Source organism: Leptonychotes weddellii, chromosome 5 (genome assembly GCF_054177405.1).
Source record: "Leptonychotes weddellii isolate Sample4059 chromosome 5, ASM5417740v2, whole genome shotgun sequence".
NCBI classification, from domain to species: Eukaryota; Metazoa; Chordata; class Mammalia; order Carnivora; family Phocidae; genus Leptonychotes; species Leptonychotes weddellii.
Genome location: NC_138373.1, coordinates 104,482,805 through 104,503,160, shown reverse-complemented (window position 1 = coordinate 104,503,160; position 20,356 = coordinate 104,482,805). Strand labels below are relative to the sequence as shown.

The following is a 20,356-nucleotide window of genomic DNA, read 5'->3' as shown; positions in this document are numbered from 1 at the left end:
TTTCACTTAGTTGTGTTTTGTAATAACCTCTGTCGTAGTCCCTGCTGCCTCGGTCATCATAGCGATCCCGGCCCCCATATCGATCCATATCTCGGCGTGGGCCATCACGATACCCGTCCCGATACCCATCACGGTATCGGTCTGAATCATAACGATCTCGATACTCTAGAGACAAAACAGACCAAGTAATGTCACTCCCTTTTCTTTGACACCATTAATAGAAAGAAGCTTGATAGCTCATGAAGTCAATTTGGTTTCATGAGTTTACAGTCACTGCTATGTTTTTATTTTATTTATTTATTTATTTATTTATTTTTTAAATTTATTTATTTGAGAGAGAGAGAATGAGAGAGAGCACATGAGAGGGGGGAGGGTCAGAGGGAGAAGCAGACTCCCTGCCGAACTGCTATGTTTTTATAAAAGTAAATCACTTTATGGAGTGCCTGGGTGGCTCAGTAGGTTAAGCGTCTGTTTTCGGCTCAGTTCATGATCCCAGGGTCCTGGGATTGAGTCCAGCATCAGGCTTCTTGCTCAGCGGGGAGCCTGCTTCCCCCTCTGCCTGCCGCTTCCCCTGCTTGTGCTCTCTCTGGATACATAAATAAAAAAACAAACAAAAAAAACCCCAAAACCAAACAACAAACCCAAAACACTTTAAATCCAAAGTGGAAAAATGTGAACTGAATTAAGTTTCCTTGGTACTAGTTTGATTCAAAATATTTTCTCTGATGATTAAATAAATGTTGCCAAGCTAGTAATTTAGCAGTTAAAGAGAAAAATCTCTATATATCTCATAATGAATTTCCAGCATTAAAGACTTAAATACACTAGAATATAATTGGAATCTGTATTTTTGATTGGTTCTAAAGAACCAAAGACTACTTAAAAAGTTTAGCATGGGGGGTGCCTGGATGGCTCAGTCAGTTAAGCGGCTGCCTTCGGCTCAGGTCATGATCTCAGGGTCCTGGGATCAAGCCCCACACTGGGCTCCCTGCTCCGCAGGGAGCCTGCTTCTCCCTCTCCCACTCCCCTGCTTGTGTTCCCTCTCTCGCTGTCTCTCTCTGTCAAATAAATAAAATCTTAAAAAAAAAAAAAGTTTAGCATGAGAAAACACACAAACCTCAAATCTGAGAGGCAAACCAAATGAGAAAAATATGTATGACATAGGACAGTGGATTAACTGGCTATCATTTAAGGAACAGAAACTATAATTAATAGGACATTTCCCACCACCAAAATGGCAAAGATTAAAATAAGATACCTTTGGTGTTGGCAGAGTTTAGGGGAATAAGTCAATTCCTTTGCTGCTGCTGAGTCTAAAATAGCACAACCACTCTGAAAGTTGTTTCAGAACTATACACTAAGAGCTTTAAAATCACATATACTCTCCGGGACAACAATTCAATTTCTAGGAATTTAACCTGAGAAAATAACTGGACAGGGGCGCCTGGGTGGCTCAGTCATTAAGCGTCTGCCTTCGGCTCAGGTCATGATCCCAGGGTTCTGGGATCGAGCCCCGCATCGGGTTCCCTGCTCGGCGGGAAGCCTGCTTCTCCCTCTCCCACTCCCCCTGCTTGTGTTCCCTCTCGCTGTCTCTCTCTCTGTCAAATAAATAAATAAAATCTTAAAAAAAAAAAAAAATAACTGGACATATTATAAAGACACATGTACAAGGAGGCTCACTGCAATGTTGTTTATTTTGTTTTAAATTTATTTGAGAGAGAGAGAGAGAAAACAAGTGGAGGGCAGCGGGAGAAGGAGAAGCAGACTTCCTGCTGAGCAGGGAGCCCGATGTGGGGCTCGATCCCAGGACCAGGAGATCATGACCTAAGCCAAAGGCAGATGCTTAACTGACTGAGCCACCCAGGCGCCCCTGCAATGTTGTTTATAATACTAAAACTGCTGAGTGCACAAGCTATGGATTAAATAAATCAGGGGGCATCCATACAAAACAATCATTAAAAATGGAACAAGGAATGTATTGATTGTATGTGTTCATGACACTTGAAAACTGTATTTTACACACATGTGAATATCAGTATCACAGGTGCTGAAATGCCAGAAATTTGTATAAAAGAATGTTGTAGAGCTCAGGTGGGAAGCGACATGGCGTAAGGCATTTATAAAAGGAGGTGGGGGCTACTTAGCTTTGGCTAACTTGCTAGATCTTCCAATTTTCTGAGAAAGTTGGGAATCCCAATTTTTACATGAAAAACCTCAATTTCCAAACATGAATCAAGCAATTAAAACAACTTAACATTTTGAGTTTATTAATTTATGTACGCAGACCAAACAAGGACTTTATTTTTATGACTACTTCCTTTTAAACAATGATTTTATTTTGGAAACAGTATCATTTGTCTACATTCTGTTAGCTTAAATTTGTAAGTTAAAGGACAGGTTAATGTTGGTAAAACAATTATACACAGGAGAGAATCTAAAACAGAATTCAAAAACCAAGTATCAGCCTTGTATTTATTTTGAAATATGTATCTGATTTCTAGAGAGACAGATGAACTATATAACTTAATTTTACTTAGATAATAATAAAATAATAATAAGCTTGCCCTCACCAAAACAGATGGCCAGGAAACACAGAAATGTTTGCTGAGATTTTACGGTAACATTTAGTATAACTACCCCCCCCCTCCCCTAAGTCTTTTATGGGCCTAAAGCCTGAGTCTCTAAAGACTTGGCAGAGCTGACCTTGGGGCCATCACCTAGTCTTACTTGTTCAAGGTTTCTGTCTTTCCTTTTTTTTTTTTTTTTTTAAAGATTTTATTTGACAGAGAGAGTGAGAGAGCACAAGCAGGGAGAGCGACAGAGGGAGGAGAGGGAGAAGCAGGCTCCATGCTGAGCAGAGAGCCCCACATGGGGCTCCATCCCAGAACCCTGGGATCATGACCTGAGCGGAAGGCAGACTCCCAACCAACTGAGCCACCCATGCGCCACCCTAAGTTCAAGGTCAAGTGAGAAAATAGTCATGTCCCTTGATTCAAAACAGGACCCTTGGTCTGACTGCTTTTTCTTTCAAGAGCATTTCTTTGTCAACAACAGAACCTCTTGTATAAATGTTGACATGAAAGGTAGGTCTCTCGGGTAGTTCTTCCCAAGGCTTTGCCTGGTCACAAAGTCTTGATTGAAAAGTCAGATATAAACTTGATTCCTTCTCCCTTCTCTGACATCGTATTAGGTTAGGGAGGATTCTTTACAAAAACAGGAATTCTATCTCTTGTTGCTTCCTCAATTTTATTTGGTACAGAACTCACAAGGTGTCTCACAAAATTAAAACGCTTATGAATTGAGGTTGTTCTATTTCTTTTTACTTATAAAATATTACAAACACACAGGAAAGTACAGAAGCAATTATAACAGGGGCGCCTAGGTGGCTCAGTCGTTAAGCGTCTGCCTTCGGCTCAGGTCATGATCCCAGGGTTCTGGGATCGAGCCCCACATCGGGCTCCCTGCTTGGCGGGAAGACTGCTTCTCCCTCTCCCACTCCCCCTGCTTGTGTTCCCTCTCTCGCTATCTCTCTGTCAAATAAATAAAAATAAAAATCTTTAAAAAAAAAAAGAAGCAATTATAACAGACTTCTGTATCTGCACTTATTAGGTTTTAGGGGACGCGAACAGTTTGCCATGTTTACTTCAGTTTTTAAATTTAAAAGTAGTAGGTTTACAAATGGAGCTAAAGGGCTCCCTCTACCGTTACCCAAGCTCATGAAGGTGGTTAGATCACCATATATACATTTTTGTAACTACATATTAAACACTGTATAATAGTTTCAAATTTTTACACAATTTTGCCTCTTCCCCTAAACATTATAGATTTTGAATTTCATCCAGATCAGTATGTGTATGTTGTATTTTATTATATGGAAAAATCACTATTTTGTCTTTTCTTTTCTGAATTAGTGTTCTTTCTTCATAGATTTCAATAAAGCTGCCTGATTCTCCCCATAAAAGTTTTGCCTATCTTTTGTTGGATTTAGGTGGTGTATGTAAAAGTTGTTGATTCACCCCAACTCTTACCCCATGACATTCTCTATTTCCCTTCTCCTTTCTCTAAATTATAGTTGATTTATTTGAGCACTATCTCTCTCCCCCAGTATAAAGAAAGTCCAATGAGGATACAATTTTTGTCTGTTTTGTTCACTGCTATATCCCAAGCTCAGAACATATCTGGCACATGGTAGACATTTTTATTTTTGAAGTGAATGAATTTTCTATTATTTTAAAAGGTATGTTAAAAAAAATTCCATTTCGACTGTTGGCTGCTAGCAATGCAACCAATTTTTGTATAATGTTCTTAACCCAGCAATCCTCCTGAACTTTTGTTAGTTCCTTACTTTATAAGATCCATTGGCTTTCTTTATCAACAAGTGTTTCTATTTTATTATTTTGGGGGGGGGGCACAAAGGGAGGGAGAGACAATCTGAAACAGGCTCCATGCCCAGTGCAAAGCCTGGCAAAAGGCTGGATCTCATGACCCTGAGATCATGACCTGAGCTGAAACCAAGAGTTGATGGCTAACTGACTGAGCCACCCAGGTGCCCCTAAACATCTGTTTCTTAAGAGAGAGAGAAATCTCCCACCTACTCTTTGTCTGGCAAGGTTTTTTGTTTTTTTTTAAATTATAAATTCATCAAGTTCTTCTGTATCTATCAATTCTTTCGGATATTATAAAATTTTTTTGGGTCTACTGCTCCCTTTCTGCTAATGTGATCATTTACATTCATATGTTTATCCTATTACAAAACAGTCCCCAGAACACAGTAGAAACTCACTCGATAAAAATGAACTTACTGTCTCCAAAGCTATCATCACCTCTCCTCGGTGGGTAGTCATCGAAGCTGTCTGTGGCAGGACGGGCCCTCCAGTCTGTATCTGTTTTGTCAGAATCCCGATTTCTATCTCGGCCAAAAGAACGATCATCCCTGTCTATAGATATATAAATTTAAAAACCACAAGTTAGCGCATAAAAACTTCTGCCCGCTATTTCTCACGCACCCCGACCCCTCCCCTGATATACTGGATAAATGAATGAAGCCCTTCTTATGCTGTTCGAGACACCTCATCTATTATTACATATTTAATGTTCATCTAGATCAATCAGGTTTTCTCCAATTCAATACTATTAATGTTTTGGGGTGGATAATTCTTTGCTGTGGGGAGCTGTCCTATGCACATCCTATGATCAACCACAGGATTCTACCCAGTAGGGGTCAGCAGCACTCCCCAGTTCTGACAACTCGAGATGTCTCCACACATTGACAAACATCCCCAGTGGGGCAAAATCATCCTTAGTTGAGAAGCAGTGCTCCAGTTTCAGGCAGGCCTACTGCTCCCTACCTCTATTAAAATTTTCTGGGAAAGGGTGCCTCTGCTTTGTCATCCCAGGACCAAAACAAAACAGGAAGATTTCTATCAGCTTTCTTACCTTTATCCTGTGCTTGATCAGCAACGTCCACTCGAATTCTCCTGTTACCTAGAGACTGAGAGCATAGGACCACATTAACCAACCTTTTGCCCCATTATGCACAAATCCCATGAGTGACCTTGAACGTCTGGGCATAGCAGAAGCACTGGGGGAAGGAAGATAAAGGAAAAACACTGTAATCTAGCCAACACTCCAATTTGTTGGCTAAAGAATCCTTTATAAAGACTTGAAAACTGAAATAACCCCTTAGAATTGACAAATTTAAGTTGGGTTTATATCAACAGCACATCAATTATCTTACCGTTTTATAAAGCTTTATTTCACAAAATAAGCCTTTTAACTATCAAAGGCAATTTATCAAGTGTAATAAATTGAAAATAATTCCCAGGCAACTAGCTAAATAAAAGGCATATTTGGGTCCAAAGCAATTATTCATTCAGACATTTGCAGAGCCCCTACTATGCATAGCAAAGGTACAGCAAGCATTGTCTCTATTATCTCAAGTTCTTTCACTCAAAATTACCTTTGGATAAATCAGTTCCTCCAGGACACCCTCTGACTTCCCTTTCCCACATTATTATTTACACTTTGAACCCAATTAATTCTACTGCTGATTTTTCCTCATTGCACAGTAGAATCTACAGCTGAAGAAGGATAACAGTGAATTTTAGTTGAAAACATCCAGAATTACATCAAAAACCACTATGATGAGGGTGCCTGGGTGGCCCAGTTGTTAAGCGTCTGCCTTCGGCTCAGGTCATGATCCCAGGGCCTGGGATCGAGCCCCGCATCGGGCTCCCTGCTCAGCGGGAAGCCTGCTTCTCCCTCTCCCACTCCCCTTGCTTGTGTTCCCTCTCTTGCTGTGTCTCTGTCAAATAAATAAAATCCTTAAAAAAACAAAAAAAACCAAAGAACCACTATGATGAAATCTCTAGAAACAAAGTAACTCCTAAGTCTGGACCATGACAGCATTTTACATAATAGATAATTCAGCAAACTTCAGATAATAAAACTGTATGGTATTCTTTCCTTTATCCAAACTGAGAAGTTAAAAATTAGTCAGGTTAATAAAACCTTTTTAAAAATGATCTGAGGAAAAAACCTTTGGAACAACTTTAAGCTTTTCATATATTTAATTTTTGACATTTACTTCAGAGTATCATGGTGGTACTCAATTATGAGAAAGGAGGAGTATTTTAAGAGGTATATTGATTTCAGTTGTGTCAAATGGCAGATTTGGACCATAGAATTATGGCACAAATGGCACTGGAAATTGCCTTCTCAAGAAACAGTAAAGGGGTTCTGGAATTAAAAAGAGAAAAAAAGAGCCCCTTTCCTTCCCAGATAGAATTAGTTTTAGTCACTAGAGGTTAAAAAAAAAAAACAAAAAAAAGCAAAAGCAGGTCCTATACTAGAAACTTCCATTACTAACAGGTAGCTAAATGCTTCAAATATCCTGCTTGGGCTAGCTTAAGGATCACTGCATGGCACAAATCACTCAAATAACTAATTATAGTTAGATTTAATAGTCATATCCCCCTCATGTATTAACAGCTCAATCTCCTCTCCCTACTAAATCTCTAGTGTGTCTGGACAGAACATCTATGGGCAACATTAAAAAGCAGAAGCACTGAATGTTTATTGTCATTTTCCTGTAAGAGATTCCTACGAACATGTATTACAAATGACTTCCAACTGAAAAACATTTCCAAACTCTCTTAAAATGATCAGAAACACCATTAACTTCCCTGAAAACCAGATAATACCTTTAACATTAAACTGATTAACATCATTTTCCTATTTGCTTTGATCTGGTCAGATTATTTTAAAAAGCAAAGCCATGAGAGTATGAAGGAGAGCTTCTATTAAAGTCTTGCTGTGGTGGCTTTCTTCCATTATTTTCCACCTAAGTACTTCCCTGAGTTATTGGAGCCTGTTGAATTTGCTCAAGCAAAATGCGACTTGCTAGATGTTGAATGTTAAGTGTTACACTGTACTTTTCTTTGTAGATATGACAATCTTTGAAATAGCTACTGACCCAACCAAAAATATATTGATAAACATAAGACTGGTTAGCTCCCACCCCTCAGAGTCCCCACCTTCTTTTCTTTTCTTTACCTCTTCGTTGAGGCTCAGGGCACTGAGCAAAGAATCCAGGTCCTCAAACTCAGCATAACCAAAACCTTTCAACCTCTCTGGATTGCTGGGTTCACGTGGTAAACGCACTGCACTGATCTGAAGGAGTAAAGAAACATATTTCCCTATTGAGTGTTCTTGTTCATTTGTCTTTCCCCACCTCCCCTCCCCAACCAGTGCATATGCAGTGAATTTCTCTGAAGAATACACAAGAACTGGGGTGTCTGGGTGGCTCAGCTGGTAAAGCATCTGACTCTTATCTCAGAGTCGTGAGTTCAAGCCCCGCAATGGGCTCCATGCTGGGCCTAGAGCCTACTTAAAACAAACAAAAAAAACAAACCACAAGAACCTGGTTGCCTCCAGAAGGAAAACTGGTGCAAAGGGATAGAAGAGAGACTTCACTGTATGCTATTAATCTTTTCCAGTTTGAATATGAATTTAACCCTTAAAAAACCCCAAAAAACAAAAAAAAAAACCACATGAGTTCAGGGTAGTTCTTGCATCCCTGACTTTTGCCTCATTCTACAAGTCTAGTTTTTAGTTGTTTTTCAGTAAAGATCAACTGTTTAGTCATCTCTTTATGCCTATATTGTAGTTGGTTTTAATACATATTTCCAGTTCTATTTCAGAAATTCAATTCAGTTTTTGCCAGTTTTCTAGGCAGTGTACTTTCTGGAGACCCTACCTGAGAAATGTTACTATTTTCATATATTAACAATAGCCTGGCTGAATCAAACACTGGATTGTAAACCCCTGTCACATTGACCTCCTCTGTTGAATTCTAAGATGGCGAACTGCTGAATTTTGTACTCTTAAAGTACAGAAAAAATTTACATTAATCTGGTTTTGAGATTACCTTGTGTTCTCTAATTGTAGGTTTGCAGGATTCCTTCCTTTCAAGTTTCATAAAAAACTTTCCCTGGCACTAAACTGTATTTATTATTTGTAACAGGGTATATACTCTTCACTTCCAATCTTAGAACCATTTCCATATACTTTTAACTATTTTCTGGCCACCTTTTTGATGGCTTCCATATGTTTTCTTACCCTTTTACTTCATTTCTTCAGTATTTTGTATGTATTCAAGTTACATTCTTCTGCAGCACTGATTTGATACTTTAACTCTGGCTCCTGAGATATAGATTTTCTTATAGCCTCTTTTAAATTCTAGTTTAACTCACCTCTTGAATATAGAAGAAAATATGAAAGGGAGAAGTAGTTCCAGACCAAATCTAGAGCATTAACAGTGAAAAGCCTGAATGGGCCCGAGGTTATTCAACACTCTACAGAAGAGGCCAAGAAAGTGAAATCAAAAACAGGTCAGCCTTCTAGTTGTACTACATATTTGTACAGAGAGGAGATTTATAGGTGGCTTTCAAAAAATAATCACATCGTGGGGTGCCTGGCTCGCTCAGTCGTAGAGCATGTGACTTTTTTTTTTTCCTAAAGATTTTAACAACACCAGAAAAGCCACCCATAGAAGTTGGTGGCCCAGTGCAGAGAACAGGATCTAGGAAGGAAGTCAAAAAACAAAAGTAAGAATGAAGGAGACAGCAGATCTTTAAAGGAAACACACTTTTTTAAAGAGAGGGGGGAAAAAAAAAGGTGAACTCTACCCCCAATGTGGTGCTCAAACTCATCACCCTGAGATCAAGAGTCGCATACTCTACTGACTGAGCCAGCTGGGCGCCCCCAAGGAAAGGTACTTTTTAATGTGTTCACATTAGCAAAGATTCTGAAGAAAAACCCAACAGAACTGGAAATTGTGACTCATTCTGATTTTTTTAAGTCCTAGTATCTTTTGGGCGCCTGGGTGGCTCAGTTGGTTAAGCGACTGTCTTCGGCTCAGGTCATGATCCTGGAGTCCTGGGATCGAGTCCCGCGTCGGGCTCCTTGCTCAACGGGGAGTCTGCTTCTCCCTCTGACCCTCCCCGCCTCATGCTCTCTCTCTCTCTCAAATAAATAAATAAAATCTTAAAAAAAAAAAAAGTCCTAGTATCTTTCTTTCTTTAAAGATTTTATTTTTTGGGGCGCCTGGGTGGCTCAGTCGTTAAGCGTCTGCCTTCGGCTCAGGTCATGATCCCAGGGTCCTGGGATCGAGCCCCGCATCAGGCTCCCTGCTCCGCGCGAAGCCTGCTTCTCCCTCTCCCACTCCCCCTGCTTGTGTTCCCTCTCTCGCTCTCTGTCAAATAAATAAATAAAATCTTAAAAAAGATTTTATTTTTTAAATAATCTCTACCCCCCAATGTGGGGATCAAACTTACAATTCTGAGATCAAGAGTCGCATGCCCTACTGAACCAGCCAGCGTCCTAAATATTTTTATTTTTTTTAAAGGTTTTATTTATTTGACAGACAGCAAGCACAAGTAGGGGGAGCAGCAGGCAGGGGGAGAAGCAGGCTTGCTTAACGACTGAGCCACCCAGGTGCCCCTCCCTTAAGCTTTTTAAGCATGCCTATAAACACTGAATTCCACTATATGTGGCACCAGGCTCACAGAACCTTTAATAAATTTTAGCACACTCTTGTTAATATAAATTATACATCTTCCAGTTAAAGGTATTCAGATATAAAATTAAAAAGTGATTTTGATATAAGCCTGAGTGTCATTAACAGACTGAGTTCAGAGAAACTTTCTGCCTTACAACCTAACTGGGTGTTTTGTTTTTTTTTTTTTTGAGTAATCTATATGCCCAATGTAGGGCTCAAATTCATGACCCCGAGATCAAGAGTCGCATGCTCCACTGACTGAGCCAGGCAGGTGCTCCCGGGAATATCACTTTTAAGATTCTTAATGAGAAGAGGTATAGGTTTTTGAGAGATTCTTTCTGCATCAATACAGCGTTAAGACTATCGGATTGGTGGGACACCTGGGTGGCTCAGTTGGTTAAGTCTGCCTTCAGCTTGGGTTGTGATCCGAGGGTCCAGTGAGGAGTCCCGAGTCGGGCTCCCTGCTCACTGGGGAGACTGTTTCTCCCTCTGCCTGCCGCTCGCCCTGCTTGTGTGCTCTGACAAATAAATAGGTAAAATCTTAAAAAATAACTAAGTAAATAAAAATAAGACCATCTGATTGGTGTGGGACGAGAACATTCTCAAAGGGCCTAAATGCCACTTAATCAATTATATACCCATTTCTTCCAAGTCTAGACACAATCTGAGAATCTTTCCCAGCTTACGAATTCAGGGATAGTCAGTCACAACCAATACGCTACTCTCCATATCGAGTTAATTGCCTTAAACCTTTACACTTACATTTAATCCTCTAAAGAATTCCTTAATGGATTCTTCTGTCACATCATAGGGCAGGTTCCCTAGAAAAGCAGTATAGGGTGGCGATTTCGGAAGACGGCTCCGGTCAATATTGGGTTCCCGAGCAGCCCGTGGAGCAGTGGGCAGGATAGAACGGTCAATTGGAGGTGCCCTGTACACGTCGTCATCATTACTGTGCCAAGTGGTTGAAACTAGGATAGGAAAGCGAACAGAAGGAATTACAGCAAACTTCCCTTACTGCTGTTGTAGAATAAGTGGACTCATGCTAAGTGCCAAGGATTAAATAAGTTATGTCAGGAAAGAAACAGATAAAAAGGCACTTAAATAAGGGCACTTTACAAAGAGACAGTGCTTCTGAAATGTCAGAATCAGGTTAGCACTGCAAAAAGACTCAGTATTCACTGTCTCTTGGTTTCTAAGTATTTTAAGGCCTTTAAAGGCCCAGGCTTTTGTTAACAGTATAGTAACTCTTATTCCTTATGCATCAAAGAAAAAGAAAGTATCAACTGTTTATTGAATGTTATGATGAGCCAGGCATTTTATATTCATTATATCCCATCTTATCTTTTTAATAACGCTGTGAGGTTGTTCCCATTCTACGGAAACGGAAACTCAGATTTCAGAAGATTCAATAACTTGCCTAAGATCACAAAGATGGCAGAAGAGTAGATGATAATCCTAGTAGAGGCAGGACTCGAACCCTCAGTCCAAATCTATTTAAACATTGTTGACAACTCTCATATTCCTAACTTTTTGGGTGGACAAAGTGTTTTCTTCATGGTTTATTCTCCTCTTAAAAATGAAACAAAATCAACACAACTCAATTCTGTCCCATTCCTCAGACCAGTTTTGTTTTTCCATGACTTCATAAAAATAGCTCCCGGAACAAATTATTCTCTTGATTCTGAATATAAACAGCTTATAGATTACATTGTAACATCAGGACATCATAGAATTTTGGTAATCTAGTCCTCAACTTTTGAAATGAAAATGAGGATTAAATTAATACCTTGAGAAAAGTCTGTTAACAAAAGAGACAGAATTAGTACTAAGCTCTCCTGAATCACCCCTTCAGTCCCTAATCATAAACTCTTACAACCTAAACCTAAAATTCTATGAAATACACAAATATAAGACTTAGGGTTCTATAAAATGAGTAAGTTCCTTTCAGATTACAAGTGTGAACCATTACTATGGAATGGGTTTGGCCTCAAAGAGAATGAAAACTCCAAGCATGATGGGGAAAAAAAATTACCATCTCCTTCCAGGTCATCTGTTTCATCAGCCCAGCTGACTGGTTTGGGAACATAGGTGCTTCCTCCCCCAGTCCCTCCATCCTCAGCCAGGAAGTCTGTTAGGGAGATAGTTTTCCCCTTCTTATTCTTCTTTTTTGCTGTTTTAAAAAGGCAAAAGAAAGATTATTTATCATTCCTTAGGTATTAGAGAGTTGTACAGGGCACTACTGTTAAAGAAAGCAACATAAAGGGCCACCAAAGGATACGATGGTATACTACACAGATGTAAATAGGGACAAAGTACAATATATTGGCACAGCAAGAAAACCCAATGAAAACTGACAAAATAAACTGCTTATGTATGGGAAAAGGTCTAGAAAGAGTTTCAACATTAAGACTGGGGTGGGGTCAACTTTTTTCCTACTATATTCAATCATGTATCATTGGGAATTTTTTAATTTAGTAACTACTTGTTTTTAAGACAGGTGACTATATCCATTGCTCCTGGTATACAAAGAACTAAAACAAAACTCCTACCCCTAATAACATATTCTTTTTGGCATTTATGAGGATTGTTTGATACTTGTAAAATAACCACATGAGGTAGGAATCGTTACTATCAATTTACAGAAAAGAAAACTTAAGTCTCAGAGAGGTTAAATGACTATCCTACAGTTACAGAGATATTAGATAGCAGAGCTAGAATTAAACCCAGGGTTTTGGATACCAAATCTAGGGCTCTTCCCACAGGAGCCCCAACCTCTAAGAAGCTTGTTATTAGTTCTATGGGAGAAGGGGGGGTATCATAACCACAGTAAACTGGTTACTGTCATTTGAATGTGTTCACACACTAAGACTCTACACAGAGTTGGCTCTCCTTGCCCTCTAGGAAAAAAAAAATTCTCTCCTTCCCTAAACACCACATATGAAGACGAGATAGGGTACTGAAGGAAAAATATAAAAAACCCCTAAGAACCAACACATTCTAATGTTTTCTGCGGTTATGACATCTTTACAAATTTCCAAATGGCTCTGTTTAGTGGACTGACCTTGGCTCTTTAACTATCTAGTTCTCAGGACTTTTTCTGAGATCGCATCAGTCAGCAGCTACTGCAGAAGAGCTGAAAGGACTAACTCAAGTTCTAAAACTGGCTCCTGAGAGCAGCCCCTACAGGATAAGAAAAAAGCAAGCAGCTTTGTTGTAACAAAGACCAGTTTTGTGGCTTTTATAATCGTGAGTTCCTCCTCCATGTTCCAATTCTCATCTAATTTTCAACCCAGGAAGACTAAGAATTTGTAACATGATGCAACCATTTGTTTAACTGAAGGCTGCTCTCTCACCAGGACCCTTTCTTTTAAAATCCAACTTTCAGGAGGAGCCTGGGTGGCTCAGTCCGTTAAGTGGCCAACTCCTGATTTCTGCTCAGGTTGTGATCTCAGGGTGGTGGGATTGAGCCCCCTCATCTCTGGGCTCCGCACTCGGCAGGTATTCTCTCTTTCCCTCTGTCTCCCCCACCTTAAACAAACAACAAAACACCCAACTTTCAGGAAATAAAGATGACCTGTTTGCTATGAGTGTTATGAACAGCCTTCTGGACACACTAAGAACCTGAAGCATTATGGTCTCAATGAGCTAACCAGATGAACGTGGCTGCAATAATATGGAGAAAAGACGGTGTTGAATGTGGTTTCCATGATTCTGTCAAGTGACTTATTACCAGTCCTGCTCTAAAAGCATCACTTCTGATTAACCAGATTATATTTTGGATCTATTCTATGCTTTGAAAGAAAGCAGTTATGCAGAGGTTGGGTCCTATAGCATCGATATTGCCCCTAGCTTATATGCAAAGGCCTAGGAGAAGAAATTTACTAAGCAAATGTGAGTAAGACATAAAGCCTGCCTCTGAGGTGGAATGCTCACAATGTACAGGTTTATTTTCATCTTTTCCACATCCTCTAATTCAAAGTGCTGGGGACTAATATGATGCTAGCTAGAGATCCTTACCCTCATGGGGCTTAACCTAGTATCATCAGCTAATACCCAATTATTGATCTGTCTAGTTACTGGGGAAATAAAAATAGAACTGATGGCGAGTCCATACAATGAGGTCAAGTTCAACATAAAAATAATTTGATTAAAGCATCCCTGCCCCTTCGTCCTATATATGTATCTAATACTAAAAGAGCAGAATCTGGAATTAACCGGTCTTTGGTCTGATTCTGGCTTATACCAACTTTCTAGATCAGGGTTTCTCAACTTTTATCCCTTGACTTTTTTTTTTTTTTTAAAACCCTTGACTCTTGACCAACAAATCTTCCTCTCCTTTAATGTTATTGGAAATTTCAAAATAATAAACTAAACATCATAACTAAAACAAAACAAAAACTAAAGCACTGTTTGGCTCAGAATGTCTTTTTAAATCATGTATCTCCCTTTCTCCTGATTCTGTTGCCCTCCCCTCCAAAAACCTTTGGCTGAGAAATCACTGATGATGGTTGGTCTTCATTTAAAAACAAGCTAAAATTCTTTCACAAGATCTGTAACTTATGTTTCTTTAAATCTAGCAGCAGCAATCATTTAGTACAAATATAAACAGATTTAAAAGAACTAACTGGCCCTTTAGAAAGTAAAATCAGTAAACTAAAGTGGGTGCCAGTGTTTGTTCCACTCTATTTTACTCGAATAACTGAGAAACAATGTTATCTAAATCCTCTACGCCCTTTGCTACTCTAGTATTAGGCCCATTACATGTTTAGGATTTCAACAGTCTTCTCTGGATTAAGTAAAGCATCGTTTAATGTTCCAGGTTTATCAATCCCTTGCCACACGATCAAACTGGTCCAACTCTTAATTTTCTTTAAATCTGATGTGAATTGGTTAAAAAGTTAAACCAACCACTTCATGTAACAAACAAGAAGTGTCTCAATTATTTAAGGCCAAATCCATATGCACTAAGGGAAAACGCACACACATCCCAGAAATTTTAAATTCTGTCTGCCTTAATTACTCCCTGCAATTTACTGAACAAGTACGAGGTACTTGTGAAGCTCTTTATATACTCATATAGGTTAAATAAGAGCTCAAAAGATAGCATTTTCAAAAACTTTTAAGTCTACAAAAGTCCTTAAACAAGAGACAAAACACCTGTGTCCTTAATAAACAGGGTTTCCTACAACTAATACCAGCTTAACCCTTATTTAGTTTCTCAACTTCTGCACCAATGACATTTTAGACTGGGTATTTCTTTGTTGTGGTGGGCTGTCCTGTGCACTGTAGGATGTTTAACAGTATCTCCAGCCAGTACCAAAACCTCCACCCTGCTGTGACAACCAAAAATGCCTTCAGACACTGTAAATGACTCCTCTGTGAGTGATACAAAATTGTCTCATGGTTGAGAACCACTGGTGAAGTGGTTTCATATCAATAAATAAAAGGACAAACAAAAGGCGATGCTAGCCCCTAAATGCTAAATGAAAGAAGCTAGTAACAAAAGTCCACATATTATATGATTTCGTTTATATGAAATGCTCAGAATAGGTAAATACGAAGAAAACAGATGGGGGGGGGTGGTGGTGGAAGAAATGACTTCTAACGGGGCAAGGTGTTTCTTTCTGGGAAGTGAATCCTGCCAGATTCTCCAGAATTAAAAATGATTTAATGATCAACAGATGTTTCCTTAAAGAAACAATACTGTACAAATGCAATGAGTCTACCTATACCAGAGTGCCTAGAACTAGACTAATTACGCTGCTCTTTAGAGCCAAGCCATGAGATTTCATACAATGCAATATCATGATGTTGACAGGCCTCACTTTTACTGTACTACAGTAGAGAATAAAAACCAAGTCAGCATATGCTCCACCACCTCGACCCACCAGTTCAGTTCCATGACCCAACTTCTTCAAACTGACACAACTGGAGGGAAAGGCCATGTTGCCTTCCCCTTACCTTTTTCCACTCAATTTGGTCATTTACGTAAAAAATATAAAGCAAGTGCCCAATACACATCATGCTGACCACTACACAAAGTACTTGGAGCTTCTCTGTAAGAGAAGAGCTATAAAAATTCAAATTGACTTTGGTGTGTGTACTTGTAAGTGTACATACACATAATTAGAAATATGCACTTGGGGGGGTGCCTGGGTGGCTCAGTCGGTTAAGCGTCTTTCTTCGGCTCAGGTGGTGATCCCAGGCCCCATGATGGGCTCCCTGCTCAGCGGGGAGCCTGCTTCTCCCTCTCCCTCTTGCTTCCCCTGCTTGTGCTCTGTCAAATAAATAAAATCTTAAAAAAAAAAAAAAAGAAAGAAAGACAAGAAATATGCACTTGGTTTTTAAAAACAATACTCTGAAGTTAATTCTTTCCCCCACCCTCATGAAAAGTGAATACATTCCAGGATGTTTTGAGACGAATACAAAGTGGTAGGGTATATTGTCAAGCCAAACACAAATGGTATGTGAATTAGACCTTAAAGCTGTTTAAAAGTATGTATGTTTCAAAGATTTTATTTTTATTTTAGAGAGTGTGTGTGCCCATGTGAGCGAGCAGGGGGAGGGACGGGGGGAATCTCAAGCAGACGCAGTGCTCTCGTGACCCTGAGATCAAGACCTGAGCCGAAACCAAGAGTCAGGTGCTTAACTGAGCCACCCAGGTGTCCCTAAAAAAAAATATATTTTAACAACCACATTACTTAGAAACACTATGTTTTACTTTGACGCTCTCCTTGTATCTGTATTTGAATTTTCAGTTTGTCTTCGCCTTCTGAATCGGGGTACCCTACTCCCAGAGTAACAAACATATGCTAGAGGATGGAATTTAAAAATAGTAATGTAGGTAAACCTTGCTTTTCAAAAGGCTGCACTATGCCACTTTGCCTTTATGAAAGACTTACATTATTACTTGTTTCCCCTAACCAAAAGAAATCCAGAGAGACTCTTTGCTCTTACAAAAAAAAGAAAAAAGTGAAAACAGTGTTAGGCATTTGTTTTGCAGTGAGCCATCACAGAGGCAGACACAATTCTAACTGAGTGGCACGTCCAAGCTCATTCCCCAAGAACTATACTCAGCATCAAGCCACCATATAGTTTTGAACTGTGCCTGTGAGCATCTGTACTTTATCTTGATTTATTTTGTTAGCAAGATATGCCCTAAGGTATTAGAAAAGCCAGAGAGGTTATTTTTGAGGTCTGGGAATGCTCCCAAAAATTTCCCTATAAGCTAATGGTCATTGCTTCTTTGCTTTATGCCATTTCAGCTTACAAAATGTTCTACTTTTGGATAGCAGGGGAAACCTGTATGTGAACAGCATATAATGAAACTATTTTAAACTATTTTTAAACTATAAGGACCAGCACTGTATGAAAACAACTACTGGATACTGTCCTCTCCCTATGAAAATAATTAAACAAGATGCCACATATGACATCTTGAAGTGCTATGCAAATGAAAGGCTTTCTGTGCATACAAGCACTATTTCCAATTTGAAAGCATTTGTCTCAAAAAATGTTAACCTATATCAAACACATCTGATTCCCTGTAAGTAAGGAGAGCAGTTCAATAGTCTGCTCTGGGACACTTTCAGATCTTGAAAGTCAGTAATGGGTCAACTGGATACTGATATTGCTGCAAAGAATTTTTCGGTCTCATTTACAAGAGGGCTGTTAAGTTCTATCATGTATTTTCACTGAGAAAATATAAGATCTACTTTCAACAAGACACTGGGCATCATCATGAAGTATACTGAAAATATACCAAGAATTTTATAGTCTCATTAACAAAGCCGTATCTGGGAATATTGGCCACTCAACAAAAACAATGAGATCGGAAAAGATTTAAAGTGGGAAAACAAGTTTGATAAATCCCAAATTCCTCAAGGGCAGACTGTCAGATGTAACCCTGTACTCTGATACTATCAGTGTCCCTTACATATACTACACAAAGCTAAAAAGATTTATGGAACCAAATTAAAGAAAAGAGATTAGGGGTTCAAAGGGGGTAGAGTAAATGTGGAAGAACAGAAGGGAACATCAAGCAAATCCCTTTAACCAGTCCAGATTTCACTCAATTCTGTAAAATGAAGGGCACAGACTGCCAAAGTGTCTTCCACCCTTAAAATGCCACAAGTTATACTGAAAAGGGAATACAGGCTTTTTGCTCAATTATGGCACTAAGCCATCAAGATGGCAACTCTAGCCCAAATAAGTACTCTAATTCAGATGAAGTTTTTGGGTAGATCCCCAACATATGATAACTAAGCGAGGCATGGTTCTAGCTGTCGGGGATGGATAAAATGGTGGACAAGATCAGAACATGGAAGCCAACCTTGTTATTTCCAAGTTGATAATGGAGAGCAGTCAGGAGTCTCAAAGATTTCGACCTTGCTCTGCTACCTGCAGCCATGTGACCTTGAAAAAAATAATTTCATCTTTCTCATCTGGGAGATACCACTATCTGCCTACATTATCTCAAAAAGGATCAAATGAGACAACATACACACAAGAGCCGGGTCAACTGTCAAGTGCTACACCAATGAAAGGTATTATGTTAAAATGCACCTCAATTCCTTCAACGTTTTCCAAAAACATACATAATTCTTAGTCTCTTACGTAACAGAGGAAATAAATTCTTGGTGAGAAATGAGTGTCCAGAGATAGCAAGGGTTCAAGCACTGTTTTGCAGAATGCGTGATCATGACAGAGAAACTATCATCCCCCAAACTAAAATAAATGAATGCTGAAAATGTTCCAAAGCCCACTGCCAAGTCCTTGAGAAATGCAAGCTGACTGTACGTCACCGATATTCCCTACTCCAAAGTCGTCTAAAAAAACCTCAACTCTATCCACCAATATTATTTCAAAAGCACTCCCCAGTTGTGCAGTTCTCTTAAAAGAAAAAAAAAAAAAGGAAAAACCTAACTCTACTATCGGAGCTATCAAAATAAACCAAAATGGAAGCTGTCAAGGGTTCTGATCTTGTTCACCACTTTATCCATCCCCGACACCTAGAACCATGCCTAGCTTAGTCTGCGGTCAGTAAATAGGTACTGACTGAACAAGAAAAAAAACCTAGAAGAAACCTAGGTCTCCACCCTTGCTTTCTCTCCTTCAACACGTGGGCGCACCACACTGGGTTCCCCACCCCCACCTAACTCCAGTAGCTTCAACCTCCAAACCTATCACATTTACACTTGGAAAAATATATGGACCGGGCCACACTCTAAAACGGGAAAAACAGAAAGTGGAAGGACATAAGGGAAAGCACCACATGCGCGTAAAACCTTCCCATCTGGGCCCTCGCGCGTGCTTTTAAGGCGCGCCGGTCTCCGCTACCCTCGTCTCTCCTACCGCGCACGCGCGTCGTTGCCTTCCCCCGCCCCTCCACCGACTCGCGCTCGTGTTCTAACTGCCCCCCCTCTTCATTCCCCTGCCCCCACTCCCGACCACAACGGCCTCGCGCCTGGGAGACGTAGTCTACTGTGCACCCGTCCGCGCGCCAACCGCCTCCTTCCTTCCTCCACGCGGGTACAGTGCTTCACGTCTATGAGACGGCCTCACGCCTCCCAGAGATCTTTCTGCTCCTCATCACTCCAACTGAAGCCAGAGTCCATCATTACTCCCCGCTCCAACCTCGCGCTGACGGGGTGAAAAGGGTGTGAGGGGGAGGGGAAGGTGTCCTTCCCCTCCCCCCAAACATCCCGAGGCGATAACCTAACATGGCCAAGCCGCCAGCCTGCCGCAGCCCCAAAGTCCGAAGGAAAGCGGGGCCGCCCGCTCCCCGACTCCAGGGAATCAGTGGATCAGGCTCGGAGAGTGGCTAATGAGCCTGGTCCTTGGCCGCGCTCGGCCGCTCACTCACCTGAGGCCGCCATGTTGGGAGAGGGAGAGAGAACGCAAAGGACCCGGATGAGGCAATCACGTGATTATAGCGGGACGTCGGGCTAGGAGATGCGAAACTGGGAGGGGGCGGGGAGGTGAGGAGAGAGACAGGAGGCGGGGCGGCGCTGCTCTAGGTTCGTAAAGCAGCGCGAGGAGGTGGCGCGGCGTCCGACGGGAAGACCTGCGCGACATGTGGCCAAAGGGGTGGGGCCTGGGCTGTCGCGAAATCCTTCACGCTTTACGAAGGGCTACGCGCGGACGAGGGGGCGGGTTTCACGATCTGCCGACTTCCTGCCAGTGGGGTAAGCGGAAGGGGCGGGGTTAGGCATGCTGGTTCTAGTTGTCTGGGACCGAATGGAAGTGGGCTGGAACCCGGAATGAGTGCCATAATTGACTTTATGAAAGGGA

General features: G+C 40.6%; 1 protein-coding gene and 1 long non-coding RNA gene across 2 annotated transcripts in view; both read right to left on the bottom strand.

Moving 5' to 3' along the window:
* Positions 1-20,086, bottom strand: part of EIF4B (eukaryotic translation initiation factor 4B) — a 20,900-nt gene extending 814 nt beyond the window's left edge. Inside the window, exons 1-7 of the mRNA XM_081818967.1 lie at positions 19,929-20,086; positions 12,096-12,233; positions 10,823-11,031; positions 7,555-7,671; positions 5,437-5,491; positions 4,803-4,937; positions 7-165 (exon numbers count right to left, since the gene is read on the bottom strand). Of these exons, the coding sequence (XP_081675093.1) occupies positions 7-165; positions 4,803-4,937; positions 5,437-5,491; positions 7,555-7,671; positions 10,823-11,031; positions 12,096-12,233; positions 19,929-19,941 (826 nt within the window). The 5' untranslated portion in view covers positions 19,942-20,086. The remainder of the gene's footprint in view (positions 1-6; positions 166-4,802; positions 4,938-5,436; positions 5,492-7,554; positions 7,672-10,822; positions 11,032-12,095; positions 12,234-19,928) is intronic.
* On the bottom strand, positions 16,184-19,922 carry LOC145721795 (uncharacterized). The gene is made up of 2 exons (XR_014145707.1): positions 18,396-19,922; positions 16,184-16,358 (listed from the first exon to the last, which is right to left on the bottom strand). It is a non-coding gene; the product is annotated as an uncharacterized LOC145721795 (long non-coding RNA).
* Positions 20,087-20,356: the final 270 nt, after the last annotated feature.